The sequence below is a fragment of the Dermacentor variabilis genome, chromosome 3 (assembly GCF_050947875.1).
Source record: "Dermacentor variabilis isolate Ectoservices chromosome 3, ASM5094787v1, whole genome shotgun sequence".
Taxonomy (NCBI): Eukaryota; Metazoa; Arthropoda; class Arachnida; order Ixodida; family Ixodidae; genus Dermacentor; species Dermacentor variabilis.
This window is the reverse complement of record NC_134570.1, coordinates 112,388,707-112,412,628: the sequence shown is the minus strand read 5'-3', so window position 1 is coordinate 112,412,628 and position 23,922 is coordinate 112,388,707. Positions and strand designations below refer to the sequence as shown.

General features: G+C 44.2%; 1 protein-coding gene and 1 pseudogene across 1 annotated transcript; one reads left to right on the top strand and one right to left on the bottom strand.

Moving 5' to 3' along the window:
• Positions 1-15,313: 15,313 nt before the first annotated feature.
• Positions 15,314-15,492, bottom strand: LOC142576806 (U2 spliceosomal RNA; annotated as a pseudogene).
• A 4,328-nt stretch (positions 15,493-19,820) lies between these two features.
• Positions 19,821-20,141, top strand: LOC142574688 (uncharacterized). The gene has a single exon (XM_075683721.1). The coding sequence runs from the start codon at positions 19,821-19,823 to the stop codon at positions 20,139-20,141; it is 321 nt and encodes a 106-aa protein (XP_075539836.1).
• The last annotated feature ends 3,781 nt before the right edge of the window (positions 20,142-23,922 follow it).

The window sequence follows — 23,922 nt, the reverse complement described above, 5'->3', positions numbered from 1 at the left end:
GCTTTCGTTTAAGCGTCGTGACAGAAGGGTACACACTCCCCCCTTCGCAACGACTTTCCGCGCACGTGGCCTGAGGTAGTCGGCAACGTCGCCATCTTGTTCCCGGGTGCCCACTTGCCCCGCCCCCTCTCCTAATCTCAAGCCACGAACTGACCGTTACGTCTCCGCTGTAGAGAGCGGCGGCGCGCCTTGCGCAACAGCCTACAGCTGTGCGCCTCCCGCCCGTTCTCCTCCTTTCACCTCAACTGTTCTCCCTTGAGTTGGTCTCTAGCCCCTGCTGCACTGTCAACTGCTGTCCATACGCGGAGAACACTTATTCCCGTGGAGCAGCGCGAGAGGCCGTCAGCTAGGCAAACCTTTCCAGCTCCTCAGCAGATCTCAGCATTTGTCTCTATCCCCTTTTCTACAATGTGGCATGTATGCAGCTGTCGGGTCTGTGAAATTACTGAGATGCGAGTGTCACAAGCATAAAACAAAATCGGTTCAGCATAACTGCGTAGCCAAATTTTTCCCGCGTGTCCAATATAACGAAAGGTGATATTGCGCACTCATAACGACCGCCCAATGTGCAGGAAAATGTGTATGTCGAGCAGTTCATTTAAGTATGAGCAACTTTCTATTCGCGAATTGTGATGAGTCTTCGAGGTACTACTTTGTTTTTCGATAGTTCGTGCAATAAGCACGAACGTTCTAGTTTCACGGCCGGCAAAAGTACTTGGTGCTGATACACATTTAGCCTCGGTAAGTTAATCCACATTTTCGCGGCAAACGTTTGTATTTGTTGGGCCAGCCGGTACAGCGTTCTTGCAAAAAATTAGTGCTCGTGCAATTTAAGTTTCCTTTCAGCCCCTGAAGCATGGCTCAGTAAAACGTTTTTTTTTTTCTTTCGCAAGAGGAGGAAGGTGGGAGCGAGTTGGTTAATAAGTGAGAAGGAAAACAGAAGCGCGATAGAAACAAGGACAAAGCACCGGGCCTGTGGACTTGTCTCGTCCTTCTTTCCTTCGCGCTTCTGTTTTCCTTCCCGTGAAACAGTTTTCTTTGTGCAATTCAGAAACAAATTCCTTCGGCGTCGAAATTTACGTCGACCTTGTTTTCTTGTCCACTCATGCCCAGTTCGTTAATTTTCTTTTTTCTCAGAAATGCATCATGGGAATGATGAGCTAGTGCACCGAAAAACCATGGACCATCGCACTTTTCAAGACGTGTGAGACGTTTACGTTTAGTAAATAAATGACAGGCGTACCGCTGTTTTCTGTCTTTTAATCTGTACTCTTCCACGTGATTAAATATGTATTCAAAGTAACGCGAAGTGAGAAAAATAAACTAGCTGTCCTACTTAAAGACCGATTAGCTAGAGCCCTGCAGTGTACTTTTGAAAGTACAGCAGCGTTTTCATTTGCAAATAATTGAAACTCAAACGTGCTGTTTGGTTTAGTATGCCAGTTTGCAAAGAAGGGTCCTGCCAAGAGGAGTGTGTAGTAGTTTTTTTTTTTTTTTTCCTCAGTGCATGATGTCTGTGATATATAACATCCTCAAATTTGGAGAACTGTCGGACCTGACAAGCAGTGTTGGGCGCGCGGTTTATTTTTTTTTTTCGTACTTAATATTTGCTTCGTGAAGCTGCTTTTTGTGCGTAAATTTAAGAAAATAATTCCGTAAATTATTAATGCTTGGCATCGTACCTACAATCTATTTTACAGCGAAGCTGTTAGCCTCTAGTTGGTCAGGATTTCTCGCGGCGAGTCCTCACGAAAAAAAAAAACCCTTCAGTGAATAAAAATGAACCTTCAGCAATCGAAGTGTAAAGTTCATACATTCTTTGATATCACGCATACAACATACAACACAGCATTCTTTTCAATTAATAACTACCAGAAAACAAGTAACGAAACCACATCATTGATGATAAGGCGCAACTGACATCAATGCGAAGCATGTACACTCGGGAAGCTGAAAGGTTTTCCAGAAAAAATGAGTGAACATGTGTACATAATGGTTTTCAACCCTCCGAATTCGAATATCGTATCGAAATTGAGCGAAAGAAAGCGCAAACATATTTTATTTCGACGAAAAGTGCAGCAGCGGACACGCCCAGCTCGCGCGTCTCGTTTCCGCCTGTGATTGGTCGGTGCGCCTCGTGACGTCAACTCTAGTGACCGACCGCTGCCGCTACACATGAAGCGCGACGCCAGGTAGTTCGGTGCTGTAATGGAAAATTAAGAGGTAATGGAAAATTTAGAGAGACTGCGTTTTTCTGAGGAGTTTGGCGTTACTCCCTACATGTACGAGCCGATTGCGAAGAGCCGGCCTCTCGAAGAAGCAAACGATGCTGGTGCGAGCAGTGCTTTCGATGCGAACGAAAGCGAAGTCTTGGGATCTCCTCGTGTTGGAAATGCTCTTTGGTGAGTATGTTTTTTGCAAAGCGATCTAGTGATCTCGCCGATCTTTCGCCGATCTTTTGCCGATCTAGTGAGCTCGTTTCCGGTCAAACAACTGTAGTGTTGTGTTCCTGCATGCCTCCTCGTGGAACGTAAGCGGGGATGCGATCGTCGGCATTTGTGCGCTGTCCAAAGCTGTCGGCAATCTACAAAGACGGTTTAAACGCGTGAAAAGCTTCCCGGTTCATGCAGTACGTGTAGTGACCTTCATCTGTGCGCCATCCGCACACTACTCGTAACAGAAGTCGTAAAGGCGGCGAATTCCGCCGGCTACGTGAGACGGTCGGTTTCTCGCTGTGCGCGAGAGAAGGGCGGAGCGTAGCGTCCTGGCGTGCGCCGGCTTTCCAGCACATGCAAACGCTACATTTGCACTGCGTTATGGTAGCTGCATGCAGGCTGTTTTACAACACACGTGCAAATAGAAAATCCGCGGCGCTTTGCGACGAAACCTGCGTCAAGGGCGGGAGATAAACATGCACCTTCCGTTCAGCGTGCTAACACGAAGGGGCTCGCAGTAAATCAAAATCCAGGTTTGGGCGAGTTCGTGTATTCATAAGGCCTTCTAACACCAGTTATCGTCAGTCAGTCCGCACTCGCGCCGTCTTTGTTTTCGTTGCTCCGATCTTTTTGCGTTGCGTTTAGAAAGCCTGCTAGTGGCAAGTAGTCCTCTCTCATTCTGTGGCCATATACAGCAACTGCGCAGGCCGAATTGCAGGGCTGGCCGTATACTACCACTCTACATACACGCAGACGCAACAACAAAGGAATGCGGGGTCGATCGAAGCAGATTACGATGGCACGCATGTAGAAACAAGCGCGGTCAGGCACGGTCGCGCAGGCTGCGAAGGAACAAAACACTAGAGTTGACGTCACAACACCGCGGTTTCCGGTCTCCGCTCGTATCGTCAGCGACGGGGGGCGGAGCTACAGCGCAATTTTAACCGACGATTACGTCGCTTCTAATTGAAAAAAAAACCCCAAATTTTACCTACATGGTTTATAAGGTTCCCGCATCCGTATATGAGCGTCTTATTGAATTCGACAGACTCTTCAGCTTCCCTTTAAAAAAAAGGGGAGCGAGAAAGGAGGGACTAGCCATTTCCCTCCTTCAGACCGGTGAGTTCCTCCCTCACACGCACTTCACATGTCGCGCCCTCTTGTGGCGATCAAAAAGGGAGGAACGTTTCATCCCTTGCGTGCGTATCTTGCGCCGCCGGTGACCTGAACATCGCCTACAATAACTTCTTTTCTGCGGAAAGTAATGCTAGGTAGCAAAACCTGAGGTCTAAACCTTTCATGACAAGCGAACACCAGGGTCAAATCTCCAGCTCGAACGGGAGCTGCAATACGAGAATAGTTCAACTCAAAGCAGCGCATGGCTCCCGACGCACAGCGAGACAAGCCCGTACTCAGGTGTCTCGGCCTAGACACCACAGACATCAGCCAGCCTTTCTCGTTTTGATGCGTGAAATTAGGATGAGCAGAAGGTTAAGCTATCTCAAATGTATGCACTTGTGGCCGTTTTGAATCGCCATCCACGACGGCTTCGAAGCGAAAACAAAAATCTATGGGCACTTTGCTTAGCTAAACTGCGATAGGCGAAAGCCCATCTATGACTGCCTCTGTTGCTGTTGTCTGAACTGTTATGCGAACGGACGCCGCCGTGGCCGCGAGCATGGGATGCAAGCGCAGTGTCGCCGGCTGTGACTGATCACCGCTTTCCTGCGTCCACCACGGATTGTGCACGGACTCTCATGAGCCACTAAAGGCTTAAGCCTTAAGATACGTTTGCTGGCGCCGTCGGCCCGTAAGTGGGCGGTGTGAGCGCATCACCGCGGCGACGCCGTCAAATCCACAGCTGGAGCACAAACCCTGCCGCGGAGCAAGGAGGCGGTCGAGGGCACCATACAACCACATATACATCTGTATATACAGCGTCACTTGCGTGCAGCTTCGTCTGCGTCTCTGCCTGCCAGCGGCGGCTCCTCCGTGATGCATCGTGTAGCACGCACTACACTACAGAGACAGGAAGCACTGACCAACAATAGATGCACTTCCTAAGAGGCGGGCCCGTACAAAAATTTTTATAGAAAGTCCATAGACAGTCTATAGACATTTGTCTATGAAGTCTATAGACTGTCTATAGACATTTCTTTAGACTAGTCTATAGACAGTCTATAGATTTATGGCCATACACTTTTTATAGACTAGTCTATAAAAAGTCTGAGTCTATAGACTGTCTATAGACATTTCTTTAGACTAGTCTATAGACAGTCTATAGACTTATGGCCATACACTTTTTATAGACTAGTCTATAAAAAGTCTGAGTCTATAGACTATCTATACATAGTCTATAGACAGTCTATAGACTTATGGCTATACTTTTTATAGACTAGTCTATAAAAAGTCTGAGTCTATAGATTGTCTATAGACTGTCTATAGACTTATGGCCATACACTTTTTATAGACTAGTCTATAGGAAGTCTGAGTCTATAGACTGTCTATAGACGGTCTATAGACTTATGGCCATACACTTTTTATAGACTAGTCTATAAAAAGTCTGAGTCTATAGACTGTCTATACACTGCCTATAGACAGTCGAGAGACTTATGGCCATACACTTTTTATAGATTACTCTATACGAAGTCTGAGTCTATAGACTGTCTATAGACTGTCTATGGACATGTGTATAGGCTTACAGTTCTACTTTTGTAGACTGAAATCTATAGAATGTCTACAGATGAGATTTGTCCGTAGACATTTTATACACTTCAGTCTACAAAAGTAGAACTATATATACAGTTCTACTTTTGTAGACTGAAGTCTATGGAATGTCTATATACAAATGTATATAGATAGTCTATAGACATTCTATAGACTTCAGTCTACAAAAACATAACTTTATAGTCCGATACACTTTTTTTCTATGACATTCTGCAGACATTTGTTAACAAATATGAACTTTTTTTAATCTATAGGCACTCTATATACACAGACATCTTATAGACAAGTCTACAAAGAGTATAAGGCCATAACTCCATAGCGGCTATCTACAAGTTAGTTTACATTTTTGTTTACATGCAGTAGCAAAAAGTTTTGAATGTATTTATGCATGTGCACCTCTTCCTTTTCATCTGCACTTATGCATTACCGTTAGTAGATTAATAATGCTTCTGAACCAGCTGTACTTTCATATATGTTGCACAAACAGAAAGAATTTATATAGTGCTGAATAATGCAGTGCGAAAAATAAAACAAATGCACCAGCAATGCATTCACCGTTTTTATTGCTCGATATAATAGATGAATTCCTTAAATTCATGTCGTATGCTATTATGGAAACAGATTAAATATTTACACTACTCCTTGGCAAGCATGGTCGCCAGGCTGGCCTTGACCTTTGTGTCATTAGTCCCAAAGGTGCTGCAGGTGTATGCTGCAAATAAGTAGATGCAGCAATATGAGGCAAAAATAACAAGTGTATATTCTTTGTGTGTTCATTAAGCAGCTTAATATATTTGCTCAAACCATCTAAGTCAATACTTAATGCGGTTTAACTATGACTAATGGCTGCTTGTCAATACAAATCAGCACCTTTATACAATGTTTTATTGCATGGTATGGTGAACAATTAAACAGTCACAACTGCTGCTCGTGCCAGCAACAGTATGTTCCCTTTTATGACAAGCTCATATATTATGCATTATTGTACTTATCCCAAATGGTCTCTATATTTATTGCTGAAACGCTACCCAGTTGGGCTGTCTGTACATTTTTTTTTTTTTGGCTGGTAGTTAAGTATGCCCGTGCAGAGGGATATTTTCAGAAGACGTGACTGGAATATTCACAGTATCATGCCTAAGATTGTAATTTCTTTTGCTTAATACACATTTAAATGTCTTTCTCATACTTTTAAATGAATGGGTGATTGGCCATAACTTCAACGGAAGGCAGATGGGCTGATTGTATCGATATGGTCACTTAATTTGTTACAGGTAATAAGGCCTCTTGGGCGTGCTAACAGGTTTCCAAGTTAGGTATACCACATGAGCACCCGAAATACCACACGAGCACTTTGTGTCATGGCACGACAGATATGCACCTCCTAGGAAACAGAACTGATAGTATAGTTCGAATGAATTCTATTACAGTAAATTATTTAAGGTGCTTTCAAAGATGAAAATTTTTTTGGCTATCGAGGTTCAGGACGTTTAGTTAACGCAAAAAAAAACACATATTGAGTAAGAAATGCCTTGTCAGTATGCTTGACTTTCTTTTGTTTTTCAATAAATGGAACCAATTTCCTTCAATTTTTATCAGGTGAAACGTTTTAAAAATATATTTAACTCAGAGATTCTCTGGAAACTTTGTATGACATATAACAAGACAGCATACCTATGTGGCCATTTTAAAATTTCCCGATCTTTTTCCAAACCTTCCCTGGCTGTTTTCGTGAAAATTTTCTGGCAATCTATGACGCCTGCAGCTTAAGTGTAATAAAAAAAATATTGTGGTTTAATGCTTGCCAAGTACTGCCAGTCCATAATATTTAGATAAAACGAATAACACGTCAGTAACTTGACATGCAGCATTAGATTCAACTGACTTGAATCCCTTGATTAATAAAGCTGACAAGGGCTTCGGCAAGTTCGTAATTGATGGCCACACGAGTACAGCACGGAAGACACAGAGACACAAGTAAAGCAAATGCAACAATGTGAGGAAAAACTATACAATGAGTTATACAATTAGTTATTTTTACGGTTCAATAGTAGTTTTCAATATAATTTGCTCTCATCGCTTATGCCTCTAGTTAACTTTGTTTACCTCTGACTAAAGACTACATGGCAATATTAATCATTACCATTATGATGTTTCGTTATACTACAGTATGATAAGCAGTTAGACAACCGTAATGGTCGCCGGTGCCAGCAACGGTACGTTTCGTTTTAAGACAGGTTCATGTGACACACAGTGTACTTATAAAAATAAAAGAAATGCGAGAATCCCAAACGATTCCTATAATAATACTTGTTGAAACAAAGATACCCGGCTGGATTGTGCACATTTTTCAGGTGTTAATGCAATATGCCCGTGCCGAATGAACATGCTCAGCATACTGACTGCAGTTTTGAACAATCACGTTAAGATTTGCAATTTATTTCCGCTTAGAACAGTCTGCAATGTCTCTTTTCTCATACTTCGAGATGAATACATTTGCCACACTTTCAGTAGAATGCATATGAATGGGGGCGTACTGATCAGGTTACTTATCAACTAAAACATGTTACGATCTCTTAGGTGTGTTGATAAGGGTAGAACAAATGCAATGCCCACTGAATTATTTGAATAATCTGTGCGTTATCTACTTAGAAAAGACCACCAAATTGATAATCTGGCTCTTTTTTCTTTTGTACAGCGCATATTGTATGCAGTCTGTCCAAGACGACGGCACTACATGCAACAGTAATGAAAACCGGAACACTTATTACGCACGACAATGGCTTCATACCATGCACGATTAGCACAATGCGAATCTGCGCCAGCAGCTGCCTTGTGATTAAGAGCACGTAAACTGCAGAACGCCGAAGCATCGGAAGCCGCTTAACGTTTTTCATATAGCTCGAAAGATAACTTCTACTGCTAAATTGTTTAAAAAAGAGACAAAAAACAAATCTTCCAACTACCGTCAAACGCAATGCCTTCAGTTTGAAACGTGTAAACGTGTTCCCGGAGCGACTAATTTATTGTTCTCTAATTTTTTCGGCTAAGTTGCGAAGCTGCAAGTGACTCAGCTTATCGCAGGTTTCATGCTCCAAAAGCGTTTGTGGTTGCATATAAATAGATTGGGTGAATCTAGAGATTTCTACTAGATATTTCTTCAAGTCTCGTGTTTTGCTTGCTGTAACTTCCCAAAATTATTTAGATTGGTTGCCAGGAACCTTAAAAGTACTGCTACTTTTAAACTATGCGATGCCTGCTCGGCTGATGCCTGCCCCGCAAACACGGCCTTTCATCCGAGTACGCTAGCAGTTATTCAACTATGCCTGTCTGTTTGAAAATTCTTGATGCTAACACAATTTTGAGATATATACGTAAAGCGTGTCACGAGAATTTCACTACACATACGGTGCAGCATTCATCGCGGCCGGATCAAGTGCCACTAAATGAGATCTACCACACTGGCTGCCCAACACACACAATCCGCTTAGTGGTAGCTCAGTATCAAGTTAAAACATGGTGTACTTCCTTTTTTACGCACCTAAGCTACAATGATAAAATCAACAAGCACGAGCGATCGCTCGCCGTAAAACATTCCGTATAGTAGAAGCGAGAACAAGAGCGCATTATCAAACCATGTCAACGACAAACCGACACTATACCCGAGTCGCCTGCGCTACATGCAGCTGGTTCGCGCTACGAAATGCGCTCACATAATCATGAGGTATTGACGCAAAACGTCTTTGATAAAGCTTACCATTCAGTATATATAGTTGACGTGTGATGCCACAAAGAAGACACGCATACACAGACACCAACGTTCAGGGAGACACCGCACACCGGCACAACCGTTTACGTGCCTGGCGCACTCGTTGAGACGGCGCACCGCCGCGCATGCGCAAGAGCTCCGAGCATGCGCAGGAGCTCCGCGCGGGAGGGCGTGCGCGCTCGGAGGAGTGTGAGCGCCTTTTCCTCCTTAATTTTTTTCTTTGTCTCTTTCTCTCTCTCTGCGCGCCAGGCGCGCCGGAACGGGTGGCTTTTCTTTTCCGTTATGCATTTTTTTCGTGGACGAAGGATATGCGCTGGCAGGTTTTATGACAAACGCTGCGGGCTATCGTATCAGACTGGAACGCTAACATGAATGCGCTGTTTGTAAAAGCCGTTACGGGGCCCTTCAGACGTTTTAGACGCATTATTGCCAGCGTCGATGAGTAATACAGCGTATTTGTAGCATATCTTCCAGCGTACCGCCAAATGTGATGCCCGCACGTATGTTAGTGCTAATTTTCTGTTCCGATGATAGGTCAAAGCAATCAGTACAGCATTGAGGTACTCATATGCGTGGCTGCGCAGGCATACCGCCGGTGAAATACTGGGTGGGTTCAGAGAATTTGGCACCTATTTTAAGTGAATGAAAAACGTTGATGATTTTGTAGTGCAGGATATTAGACAACAAAAGTCGCCCGATGTTAGTGAGGCAGCCGAGATATGAAGACAATGTGAAACGTATCCGAGAATCGGACGACACACAACGCGAACACCACATGCGCGACATCGGTTCATGGCACATTCACAAAGTCCGCGTTGTCAGCTACAAACATTACGAGTGTCTTTGCTGTTAGCTTGATGCCTGTTTCGAATCCACTTGTATCTGAAGCTGGCGTTCATAACATATATTTTAACAATTGGATCGGCGTTTAGATTCCGTTATTCTACTGCCGCAAAAGTGATGCGACAACTGTGAAGACTGTCTTGGGATTGCCGAGAGCGACTACGTAGATCATATGTGGTCAACAAATGCGGAGGTATACACTATGTGTATACTGAAGTCTACAAACAGTCTCTACAGCAATCTCAGCAGTATACAACTTTAGTGGCTTATATCAAATGCAGCTATGTATTATCCACCGGTACCTGCGCTTGGTTACAGCGTACACGGGTTGGGCCCAGATTAACGATGTTTGTCTATTGTTAATCTATAGACATGCAAGACCACAACAACTCAGAGGTGGTGAATTCACCACCTGGTCTGCGGGCTTTCGCCACTTATTTACCCCCTTTGCCACACCTTCACCATCTGACCTTCACCACCTGGTCTTCGCGAAGTGTACGTCCGGGAAGCAGCCAGGTTTAGGGCCTTCGGGTGCCTGGAAGACCTTGGTGACTCGGACGGTGCCTGCTCCGCCGCGATCCTCGTTCGGTGCAGCTGCACCGAACGCAGACTAGCAGTCTGCACGGTTTGCCCGCCGCGCCAGAGTTGCGGTGCCGTCGTGCATGAACCAGTGCCATATCATCGCGTTCGCAGAGGGCGGGGGGTATGGGAACTCGGAATTACATATTATCGACTTTCTTCTATAGACATTCAATACACCAGGAGTAGAGAAAAAAATAGAAACCTTGTCGACTATTGTCCATAATATAGAGAGTCAACAGACAAAGTATGGACAAAAATAAATAGAAACTGTATCGGCTTTCGTCTACAGGAAGTCCATATAGAGGGGAAGTAGACAAAGAAGAAACAAACTCCTTATCGAATTTTTTCTATAGACCGTCTATAGACTGCGAGTAGACAAAAAGAAATAGAAATCTTATCGACTTTCGTCTACCGAAAGTCTATATACAAAGTATATGGACAAAAATAAATAGACACTGTATCGACGTTCGTCTAAATGTAGTCCAGAGAGGGAAAATAGACAAAAAGAAACAAACACCTTATCGACTTTTTCTATAGACCGTCTATAGACAGCGAGTAGACAAAGAGAAATAGAAACCTTATCGACTTTCGTCTATAGAAAGTCTATAGACAAAGTATGGACAAAAATAGATAGAGACTGTATCCACTTTCGTCTATAGGTAGTCCATAGAGGGGAAGTAGGCAGAAAAGACACAAACACCTTATCGACTTTTTTCTATAGACCGTCTATAGACTGAGAGTAGACAAAAAGAAATAGAAATCTTATCGACTTTCGTCTACAGAAAGTCTATATACAAAGTATATGGACAAAAATAAATAGACACTGTATCGACGTTCGTCTAAAAGTAGTCCATAGAGGGAAAATAGACAAAAAGAAACAAACACCTTATCGACTTTTTCTATAGACCGTCTATAGACAGCGAGTAGACAAAAAGAAATAGAAACCTTATCGACTTTCGTCTATAGAAAGTCTATAGACAAAGTATGGACAAAAATAGATAGAGACTGTATCCACTTTCGTCTATAGGTAGTCCATAGAGGGGAAGTAGGCAGAAAAGACACAAACACCTTATCGACTTTTTTCTATAGACCGTCTATAGACTGAGAGTAGACAAAAAGAAATAGAAACCCTATCGACTTTCATCTATAGAAAGTCTATAGACAAAGTATGGACAAAAATAGATAGAGACTGTATCCACTTTCGTCTGTAGGTATTCTATAGAGGGGAAGCAGACAAAAAAGAAACAAACACCTTATCGACTTTTTTCTATAGACCGTCTATAGACTGCGAGTAGACAAAAATAAATAGAAACCCTATCGACTTTCGTCTATAGAAAGTCTATAGACAAAGTATGGACAAAAATAGATAGAGACTGTGTCGACTTTCGTCTGTAGGTATTCTATAGAGGGGAAGCAGACAAAAAGGAAACAAACACCTTATCGACTTTTTTCTATAGACCGTCTATAGACTGCGAATAGACAAAAAGAAATAGAAACTTTATCGACTTTCGTCTATAGACAGTCTATAGACTTTATATCAACAAAAGTCCAAATCTATAGAAAGGAAAGGTCGTCTATGAAAAGTCTATAGACTTTCTATGGACAGTCTAAAGTCATTCTTGTAAGGGGGGTACAAGGAAAGGTACAAACAAAAACTATCCAGCAAATAAATTCGAAAAATAGATTTTACAATTACTGACATCCGCGTTGCAGTTTTGCACATACGGCTGTCGGCGTCTATGAAGAAAAGGAGGCGCTCTCGAAGATAACATGTAGAGGGACAATTGAAACTTCAAGGTGCGAAAAGCCTGATGAAAGGCAAAAGGGTACGGGGCAAACGGATAGGCCCAGACGGGAACGGGAGATCACGCAAGCTAATGGGGCACACGGGTACGGCAGCGTTGTGCACTGTTTCGAGTGCCGGTATTCTAAAAAGCTGCAGGGCGGTGTCGAACTCGAACGTCGGTACGAAGCGAAACTCTCTAGCAGAAAGCACAGCTAGCACGGCGCAGACACAGCCTTGCAGTAGAGGCGCTCGGAGAGAGACGCGGTATATTGCAAAGTCGGTGCAGTCTTTCCCGGTCACTTGTCGCGACGGTTACGCTTCAGCCACTGTATCTACGCTATGGCTGTGGCAGTTGTAGCCTAGTAGACTGTCTCGCAACAATCGTCGTTACCACGACTCTCCTGGAGACGAATGTGACATAACGGACACCAGCAGTTAGCCTTCTGATATCGTCAATCGTGAGCGGGGCCAGTCACGCCAACCGCGGTGAGCAATCTTTGGTTCTCGTATGAAGTAGTATCTTGACATCACGGCGAGTAACTTGTATCACAGCCTCCTTGGATGCGATGCTAGTATTTAGGTGCGCTATTCTCCGATATCCTCGCAAATCGCACGCAGCTGCTCAGCGGGTAGCAGCGAACGACGTCCTCGACGTAGCCGAATACTCGTAGTCTGCGGACAGGAAGGCAAAACATGATTCCTAAGTCTTGCTCGAAGGCGGTGGCTTCAGCGTCCCGGAAAGTCCGACCGCCGGCATACCGCGTGCTGGCTAGCAGGTACCCGCTCTGCAACGGCGTACGGACGCCGCGGATAGCAGATTGTTTGCCATTTCTGTATGAAATGAGGCGAGAAAACGTTGAAGCGATCTCAATAGAATCTATTTTGTAAACGTCAGCGGTTCTTGAAGAGCCCTCCGCTACGGCTTCGAAGTGAAAGGCTTACATCGCCGTCGTCACCGTGTTGATGTTTGAAAGTAGCTAGTCAAAAGCATTCATATAGTGCGGTTTTATATTAACAGGTCTGCGTGGATTTGCCGCGCCTATCAGGTGAATATGCCCAAGCAAGTATTCTATCGAATTTTTTTGCTTAATTACGTATAACGGAGAGTCACGCACTGGCAATACGATGGTCGAAACATCATGGCTATATAACAAGGTACAAAGGCATATGGATCTAGGTAGCTTGAGCAGTGTTTGTGTATGTATCGTGTGATGTGGTTCTGTGCAGTATACCATGTTGTGTTGTTCTGTGGTCACTCGAGCAGTCTATCTGTTGTTTTGTTGTGTATAGTATGTCTGTGCTGTGTGTTGCTCTGTCGTTACTTTGCCGAACGGAAAGTGCAGAATGAAACGGCCGTTTTCTTTTTTTTTTTTTCGCTGGATGGATGTTATGAGCTGGATGGACTTCATGAGCGTCCCTTATAGAACGGGATGGTGGGTTGCGCCACCAAGCTCTTGCTATTATACTGTCTAATGTCCTATCTAGGTTAAACAAGAAAAAACAACACTATGAAGTCCCACAACCAAATTTTCTGATCCCCTATTGCGAACTTTGCTTTTGTACGTCTCCATTTTTTTGCCGTTTCCCTACTTTTCTTCTACCAATCCTCCAATTGCCTCCTACTAATCCCTATTGCGGACATGTTTACTTATCCACTGCTCTCGCTGAACCCAAGGGCTTCAAGGAGGCCAGTGGTGACTAAATCGACCGCTGTGCAGACGTCTTCACATTCTATTAAAGCGTTCTCCATAGTTTCCTCTTGTGCCTGTACAACCAGACTGGATTCCGAATCTACAAGATGCAGAAATTATCCTTCGAACGCTCTTTGGACAAACACCGGGCTGCGCCGAAAGGCACAGCGTCCTAACACTCCCTTGACAAGTCAAGATGCTGCGCCGCCAGGCAGCGGCGTCTTAACTGTTACACCCGGTATATAATATACATATTCTACTGCTAGACGAGGTGAGCAATGGAGTTTTAAGCCAACCTGCATTCGGGAACCAGATGCGGGTCCTGTCTGATAATCGGTCTGAAACTTCTAACAAACATGTCACTAGTCAAATCATGCAACAGTATTATAATGCAAGAAACCAACTGTGATCGCAAGAGAGGCCACTGTTACGTTGAATGTTTCATTCACCATTGAAGCAAGTTCTGAGTGCTGTTGTCTTGTGCGCCTGCACCCGTCGTAAAATGTCCCGTGTTCACCTGGATTGATTTTAATAGCCGCAATACGTGCTTCTGGGAAATCAACATTGGAACTCTTCCCAGTCACCTGAGAAAATCGTGTCATGCACATGAACGGTAACACTAAGCAGAAGATTTTATTCCATTGATTCTTTCAACAACATTTCGTTGTTTTCTAGCGACAGCTAAATGTCTTTTCTAGTGTCATCCGAATGTTGGCCAATCGTCTGTATTGGGTATACGCCTTATACGCCATCATTAACCGTTTGATGCCTAACGTTGCCCAGGAGCGACACCTCAAGCGACGTTGCTTTTTCCTTGTCGACTACTGTGAACTTGTTCACCTAGCGGCATTTGCTGATATGTCTTAGTATTCTCAACTTTGCGAAGGCAAGAATGGAAAGCACAACCTGATCACTGTTACTGGATAACTAAGTACGCCCAGAGGTTTGATCCCGCTATACCACGTGCTAACACTATAGGTAAGTTTGTCCTATTGGAAAAGAAAATATGTATTTTTCAAGTGAAATCATATAGTTTAGTCTGCTTCAGACGGCGTCACAAGTGTAACGTGTGGTGGTCATGCACACTCATAGTGTTCTGTTTACGCGTATTTCACCCTAAAGAAAATGGTGTTGATCTGGGGCAACACTGGATGCTTGTGGCATGAGCCCAGTGCTACCCCGGCGTGCAGGCTCGTATCGCGATAAGTGGGTAACATATGGATGCACATGTGCGTCGTGATATTTGGGTAGACGCGTATGGTGATACCCGTGCGTGTTGTAATAGAGGCGCTTAAGTACATAGTGTGATTTCCCGCGGCTTCTGCTGCCACACAAAAGGGACCAGGATGCGCGTAATGCTTCTTGTCGTTGTGAGTGCGAAAAGTAGTGCGAGTCAGCATTTTTACAGCGAAGCTGCATATGGCTAGGTTCTGGAAAAAAATTGCGTGCGTCTATCGAGCCGTGTAGATCGAGAATTTCTCCCCATACGTGGGCCATTCCCGAAGATAGTGAAATACGGGGCCGACCCGCGGTGCAGGTGAAGCAGACTTTGAGCACTCCGCCAACTCTCAAAAATAAGTTTACTATCTTACGTTCAAATACAACATGTATCACAATTAAGCTGATGAAAACAGATACTACCCTTTGACTCGCGTCGGCCATGTCTACGTTTGCGAGTGCGCTGAGGTGCGTGTCTGTTCAAGGTGCCAGTATTCGTTAGTAAAAGGTGTCGTGCAGCGTTTTTCAACGATACATGGGTATGTATACCCCCTCCCCCCGGTGCGTCGTCATCTTCGGAGGCTCAACATTGTGGAGGAGCTACTAGTCGCGCCCCGGCGTCCGCATGCGCATACGGCATTTGACGCACGGCACAGTGAACAGCTCCCCTTTCAGGGGCCCACATAGCATCGCTAGTCATCTACCTTCACAGAGTGGAATGGCACTAAATTTCTTTAAATTTTTCTATGTCGACAACAAGTAAAAGTACATTGCTAACGTTATCTTCTAAATTGTTTCTTAACTGTTTTCGTTATATTTATAGGCCACAAGAAAAAAAAAGAGAAAGGAGACTTCTAAGGGACAATGAAATGTAAGAGGTAATTTTTTTTCGAAATAGAAAAATATCAGTCGGTGAACTCTACAGTGACTTAGAGGGCGCAGAAGATGAGATGCTGCAGCCGATTCTGGAGGCGTCCCGTTGAAGCAGATCACTCATCCTGTGGCCCCGAGAAAAACGGTCTACATGAGTTACGACGCTGTAAATAACTGGCCTGCATTCACCTAGAACATGTGTATCCAAACTGCGGCCCGCGTGGTGCAGGCCTTTCGACCGGCCCGCAGCCGGCCGCGGTGTATCCGATGACAGCTGGCCTACGAAAGGGCTGTTTTCTTTTTGCTGTTGTTGTTGCTTTTCGCAAAAGCCTTCCATTGTGCTTCCAACTGTAAGCAGGGCTCCTCCACAAAACCTTGCGCTATTGCGCCTTTTTTCTGGGAGCCGCGGCTTCACCGCAGTCAACAGATCCCGCCATCTCGTCCGAAAAAGCACCGACAAATCAGGACCTTTAATCATGCAGCCATCGCGTGAATAGCGCTTGACGTTCTGATTGGGCGCTGCCATCACCAAGTCCCAAAACGCGCCCAAGCTTTCTTGACTTCTCCCGTGCAGGCTGGGAGAATCGTTATACTACAAGTAAAAAGTGCTCCTTTCTTGGGTCCATAGAATGCAGAAAGCTTCAGTCCACAGCACGCATACGGCCCGGACATCTAGAAATAATTAGAAAGGACTGCCCATGTACAGCTCGAAGCGGGGCGAACTAATATTTGTCGCAATTGATGGGGAAAAGCATGTCCGGAGCTCAAACAGCGCTCGTATCATTGAGGAAAGAAAGCCTAGGTGACACCCCGGCCTGACCGGCTGTTTTGGAAAGAATGTGACGGAAGTGACGAGCTGTTTTTCAACAAAGACGCAATGGGACCGGTGGCCCGGCCGAACGTCCTCGTTTCCATGGCTACCATCCAGCGAAGTTGTCACTGCTTTCAGCCTTCGAAGAGTGAGATAAACGTTTTCGGCCCGGGCCTTTCTCGAAGCACGTTAAGCTCTCGAGACAAGCTGTGTTTGAATTGCGGCGTTTGAGCTTGAAAATCGTGTTTTGAGTCTGTAAACTCTGAGTGTGAGTGTCAGCCAGCAGCACAGACTCTTCCGCATTCGCGGCGCGGGTCGTCGTCGTCGTCTTCTTCTTCAACCTGCCCACGTTAAAACACGAGAGCACGTCTGTTTAACTAAAACTGTTGCAGAAGTTTCGTAGCTTTCGTTCTGACGCGCAAGAGCAGTGCAGGCTGCTGGCGGGTCGTCACGATGCAAGTCGAAGCTCATTGAAGGAGCAAACGGAGAGGGCAATATAACTGCACTTCCGGCTTCAAAAACGCAACCTCAACGCCTCTCCTCTTTTATTTCTTTCCGCTACGGGTGGTACGAAAACTAAAAAAAAATCGGGCAGAACTCATCTATGATGAGCATACAAATGCGCGAATAGCCGAAACGTGTTATGCGTGAGGCGCATACTGCAGCTGGGTTCCTCTCTAGCGTTTCCCTTTGGATCCGCGGCGCTTTCTGGCGGCGGCGCCGTGAAGTTAACGCATACCCAGTGGCGCATACACAGGGATCCGAATTGGCACCGAAGAGGGTCGTTGAAGAACGGCACGTACCCAGTCACACATATTCAGTGGAACGTGCCCGGTGGCCGCAGGGAGGTACCCACTAGAACGTACCCAAGTTGACAGCAAAGAGGTTCATTGAATAGCGGCATATAACCAGTAGCACAGGCCCGCGCGAAGTGCCCACATTTTCTGTGTGCACTAGCATTCCGATCTTATACTGCATGCATATTGTGCTTCGTGCCTTGTTTCAGTGCTGTCGCACGTTGTCATTGCCGTGTGTGTCGTCTCGCCTCACCAAGTTTGTTGAAAGACTTTCCGATAATTATTTCTAATGCCAAGCAGCTCGTATAGCTTGTTCCAAAGTTAGGTTTATTAAATAACATTCGTTTTGTTCCTTTGACGGGCTCCTTCTATAGTGCGTATTCTTGGTAGTGACTACATGCAATCACAACCAAAAAGTCAAGTCGATTCCAAGTATAACAGAGTCTTCTTAAGAGGTAAGGTATCCAGTGCGGAAATGAACATTGTTCACAAGCAGCATACTGCAATGTATAGCAATTAGGGCTGCACGATTGAAATCATGAGAAACAAAGAAAAAAATGGGCGGCTTGTACAACGCGTAGTCAGGCAGCATTTTTAGGCCTCGTTTTATTAAAATAGCGCTGCAACTTACACGAGTCGTCTTTTTAACAATTAAACATTGTCAATGATAAAATAGCACAATGCACAGGACAGAGAAACAGGAAACACAAGCACGCTCCGTCCTTTGCAATGCCCTATTTTGTTCCTGACAATACTACGCCAATTCGCCTATGCTTCTAAACCATTGAAGCGTAAACACTATGCACAACAGTCAACACAGATTCGTAGAAATGCCAGAGTCACAGTAGTGACACACCAGCAATTCATAGGGCCCCTTTGCAAAGAGTGGTGACGCTTTTCGGATCATCTCAGCGCCCTGTAAATATCTGCTTGGTGCTGACAGAATCAGTTTGAACAAATAAAACTCTGCGTGACTTGGCGCTAAAAGCGAAATTTTAATGCTATATCTGATAAGGGAGGAGGTCACTAGCGACGTCAAGTGTCACGTGGGATCGGCCGGGGTAACCTCTGAAGGCGGAAAGGGTACGGGAGTGGCGGATAGGGACAAGCAAGGACGTAAGAAAAGGAATTTGAAATAGATAGATAGATAGATAGATAGATAGATAGATAGATAGATAGATAGATAGATAGATAGATAGATAGATAGATAGATAGATAGACAGACAGACAGACAGACAGACAGACAGACAGACAGACAGACAGACAGACAGACAGACAGACAGACAGACAGACAGATAGATAGATAGATAGATAGATAGATAGATAGATAGATAGATAGATAGATAGATAGATAGATAGATAGATAGATAGATAGATAGATAGATAGATAGATAGATAGATAGATAGATAGATAGATAGATAGATAGATAGATATGGCGAAAAAGCAGGATGGCTCCGTTGGGTGTAGCGTCAAAACAGATGACACACGTGGAAACACGTTCTTTAGTATACAAGCAGATATATATATATTGCGACTGAGGTGGTCTGCTCTAGACTACCGTCAGTTGCACTTCGGGCCTCGAAGAGTCATGACATGTGTTGAGCGAGCTCCTGAACAACACTTTACAATTTCCACCATCTTGGCTTCCCATGGAATAATAATTGGTGCCCTTCAAGACAATTGGAAGTTTCTTTTACAAAATTGAGATGCCGTATACCTCCTCTAAATTTTTACTTACACAGGTATGGTATGGCTATGTCCCCTCTATGTTCTTTTTGCAGTGCACCTGAAACTATCGAACATTATTTTCTCTCCTGCCGCCGCTTTATAAGACAAAGAAAATTATTAGTACACTCATTCACCAAACTTGGGCTATCGCTAACTTCGCCAACCATTCTTTCTTTTGGTGTGACCTCACTGGGATCCAGCCACAGGGATACCTTTCTTGCAATTTACAATTTTATTAGATATACAAAAAGAGTACCTTGCTGACTTTCTAAAATTATCAATATTTTATATTATTTAATTTAATTACGTTACTTAATTTATCAAAATTCGTCACAATATTTTCATCACACGTCTAGATTACAGTTCTAGTCTCACGCTCCACAATTTAAATGTAGTTTGGCTTTACTTCTAAGCATACGAAAAACCGCCTGCTTCTTGGCCATTCCCCCATAGTGGATATGCGCCACTGTCTGGGACACAAAACAAGACAAGACAAGAATTCGTGCGCAAACAGCAGCTTCCTTGACGGGCCACTCCTCGGCTAATTTAAGGCCACCGCGCCATGGCGAAAGCAGCGTCCAACTTCGTCTCGGAGACCCTGGACAAGAATTCGGTGGTGATATTCTCCAAGAGCTACTGCCCCTTCTGCAAGAAGGCCAAGAATATATTCGACGGGTTGGGCGTCGCCTACATGTCTGTGGAGCTCGACAGCCGGTCGGACGGCAGCGACATCCAGAAGGTGCTCGGCGACATGACCGGCGCCAGCACGGTGCCCAGGGTGTTCGTCAAGAAGCAGTGCCTCGGAGGAGCCTCCGACGTCGAGGACATGAACCGCAACAACAAGCTGCAGCCGCTGCTCAAGTCCCACGGACTGCTCAAGTGAGCGTGTGGGCCCACCGTCCTCGAACTCGAGCTGCCGCACGGTCGGGTTCAGAGCGACCCGACACGCCAGATTCGTTTTTGACAGCGTATGTTGATGGTACACCTGTAACGTCATCGCGCTGAAAGCGAGTATAAGGATGAAAATTACAATTTCTACGTGATTGATTGATTGATTGATTGATTGATTGATTGATTGATTGATTGATTGATTGATTGATTGATTGATTGATTTATTTATTTATTTATTTTTTCCAAAGCTTAGGGGGAAATGAAGGACCGCAGTGACCGGCATAGGGCTAAGGGCTACGGAACATGTTCTAATGCTCGGCAAAATCCCGATGAGTGTTTTTTTCATTTTAACGCGATCGCGTGTCGCAGAAAATACAGTGTCTGCGTCGGCGTCCTGCCCCGGCGTCCCCGTGAGCGAAAATTCCCGTATATGTATATTTATGTATATTGCCGCGCCTGTACTCGGAGAAGAAGAAGAGAATGCGAGTATGCGTGAGCGTTTTTGTCAAGGCGCAGTGAAGAAGAAGTCGATGTCTAGAAATTACGCTTCAAAATTTAGGATTGCTTTTAAGCAGTAATGTTATGCTCTCCCTTGGAGCAACAGTATTTGAATACAGCCACAGAAACGTTTGCCTATCCATTTATAATTTTCTATGTGGCACAAAAGGAATGCCTTGTTAATATTTCGTAGTTGCCACGATTGATTTACATCTACTTCCAATTTAGAAAATTCAGAAAGTAAAAGCACAAATTCACAGTTTAAATCTTACTAGTATTATTATTCAAAATTTAACTTGCTCATGTTTAAGTATATCCTTTATTTTAATGTATTTCACCAACAATTTTCTTTTTTAGTCTTCCTATCAACGCAAGGCTGATTATAGTATTGATCACTACTTTATCTCATGTATTCAGTTTATTTATCATCTTGGGTTATACATTTATTTTCCTGTTCTGTGTGTGTTATTTATTTGCTTTTATTTAATTTTTTCAATCATATTACCACCCGTTTCGTGGCTTATCCCCCATAGTGGGTTTGTGCCATTAATTGAGGCTTCATCATCATCAGCATCATCATCAAAAAGGCGACCTGCCGCTGTGCCTCCCGAATACGACTCCTGTTTTTGACGTTGCGACACTGGTGGAGGCGCTGGAACCCGTAACCCCATGCGGACAACCCATATTCGGAGCCGTGCACCCAGTCCCGAAACTCCACCGCCCGTCACGACTTCATTCCACCCGCCCGCCCCCGCCTTCACCGACGGCGCCAAGCCTTACCCAGGTGACTCTTAAACACCCTCGCGTCCTCGAAATATTCCGCGGCGATGCTTTTGAAGATGTCCAGGACTGGCTTGACCAGTCCGAACGCATCGCTCTGATAAATCGCTGCAACGAACAACAAAAGTTACAGGGTCTCTTAAGATCTCTCGTAAGAGGTGAATGGCGAAAGCCTACGCTTCCTCCCCTTATCATTCGCCTCTTTCTCTTTGCCTCTTCTCTTTCTCTTCTTTCTTTTAGCCATTGCTGCACATTACTAAACATTTTTAGTCATTTGTAATTAATTGTGGTCATTACAAGCCGTCGTTAGACGTACTGTCATATCATAGTCAATGGTAGTCACTACAAATCATTTCAGCCATTTCTAATGAATTATAGTCGTTACAATTGGTCGTTAGACATATTAGTTATTTTGTATTCATTACTAGTCATTACAAGTCACTTCAGTCATTATTTGTCAGTACTGCTCACTATAGTAAGCATTCCTGGTCATTTCTAATCAATTATAGTCATTACAAGCCGTCGTTCGACCTATTGCTCATTTCGGAGTCAGTAGTAGTCATTAGTAGTCATTGCAAGCCATTAGTAGTCATTATTAGTCATTATACTAGTCATTATTAATCTCTACCAATCTCTATTATAAGGTTATCATTCACTAACTGTCATAACTAACTAACTAACTAACTGTTATCAATAACTAACTAACTGTCACTATCAATCATTTTTCATTCTTTAATCTGTGTTTAATCCGTCTCCATATGACGTGATGACGCTTCGGCGAGCACTCCAGCGGTCAGGTCTGCTGACAAACTTCACCATGAGCCTAGAAAGGTTTTCGCCTTAAAAACTTGCCCATGCTTATTTCGCGCTAGAAAATAGCGTTCGTACGTGGTATGCGAACAGGGAATCGAGCTTCCAAACGTGGGGCAAATTTCGTCGTCAGCTCTTCGATGCGTTCTCCAGCATGGACCGGCCAGATTAGGCGCAACAACTTATTGAGGCTCGGTTACAGAAACCCAACGAAACCGTCGCCATGTATGCGTATTTTGTATAATACTACTAGTAAGATTTAAACTGTGAATTTGTGCTTTTCTGAATTTTTCTAAATTGAAGTAGAAGTAAATAAATTGTGTAAACTACAAAATATTAACAAGGCATTCCTTTTGTGCCACATAGAAAATTATAAATGAATAGGCAAACGTTTCTGTGGCTGTATTCCAATACTGTTGCTCCAAGGGAGAGCACAACATTACTGCTTAAAAGCAATCCTAAATATCGAGGCGGAATTTCTAGACATCGACTTCTTCTTCACTACGCCTTGACAAAAACGCTCACGCATACTCGCATTCTCCTCTTCTTTTCCGAGTACAGGCGCCGCAATATACATAAATATATATATATATATATACGGGAATTTTCGCTCACGGGGACGCCGGGGCAGGACGCCGACGCAGACACTGTATTTTCTGCGAATTCTTGTCCAGGGTCTGCGAGACGAAGTTGGACGCTGCTTTCGCCATGGCGGTGACCTTAAATTAGCCCGAGGAGTGGCCCGTCAAGGAAGCTGCTGTTTGCGCGCGAATTCTTGTCTTGTCTTGTGTCCCAGACAGTGGCGCATACCCACTATGGGGGAATGGCCAAGAAGCAGGCCGTTTTTCGTATGCTTAGAAGTAAAGCCAAACTAGATTTCAACTGTGGAGCGTGAGACTAGAACTGTAATTTAGACGTGTGATGAAAATATTGTGACGAATTTTGATAAAATAAGTAACGTAAATAAATTAAATAATATAAAATATTGATAATTTTCGAAAGTCAGCAAGGCACTCTTTTTGTATCTCTAATAAAATTGTAAATTGCAAGAAAAGCATCCCTGTGGCTGGATCCCAGTGAGGTCGCACCAAAAGAAAGAATGGTTGGCGAGTTTAGCGATAGCCCAAGTTTGGTGAATGAGTGTACTAATAATTTTCTTTGTCTTATAAAGCGGCGGCAGGAGAGAAAATAAAGTTCGATAGTTTCAGGTGCACTGCAAAAAGAACATAGAGGGGACATAGCCAGACCAGACCTGTGTAAGTAAAAATTTAGAGGAGGTATACGGCATCTCATTTTTGTAAAAGAAACTTCCAATTGTCTTCTTGAAGGACACCAATTATTATTCCATGGGAAGCCAAGATGGTGGAAATCAGAAGACGGTGTTAGTATGGATGCTGACACCCATGACAGCTCTGACAGTGACGTTTCACATAAGACGCCAATGATGGCCAAAAGAAGGCCCCTTTAATGCGCTTTTTTGTCTTTTTTTTCTGAGAAGTGACCACAGCAAGGGCTGTCGTGCGCTAACTCTAAGACTTCAGCTTGGCGCGACTTTGGGACTACCAATTGGAGGCACTGTTTCTCATCTAATTTCTCCCTGTGATAAAGCAACGGACCATCGATTACCATGCCGTGCGACCGCTCTTTCGCATGGCGCCAAGCAACGGCCAGTGACTCATCTTCTT

What these genes read in the sequence shown, in the direction of transcription:
- LOC142574688 (XM_075683721.1), top strand. Translation starts at nt 19,821, where the DNA reads ATGGCGAAAGCAGCGTCCAACTTCGTCTCGGAGACCCTGGACAAGAAT.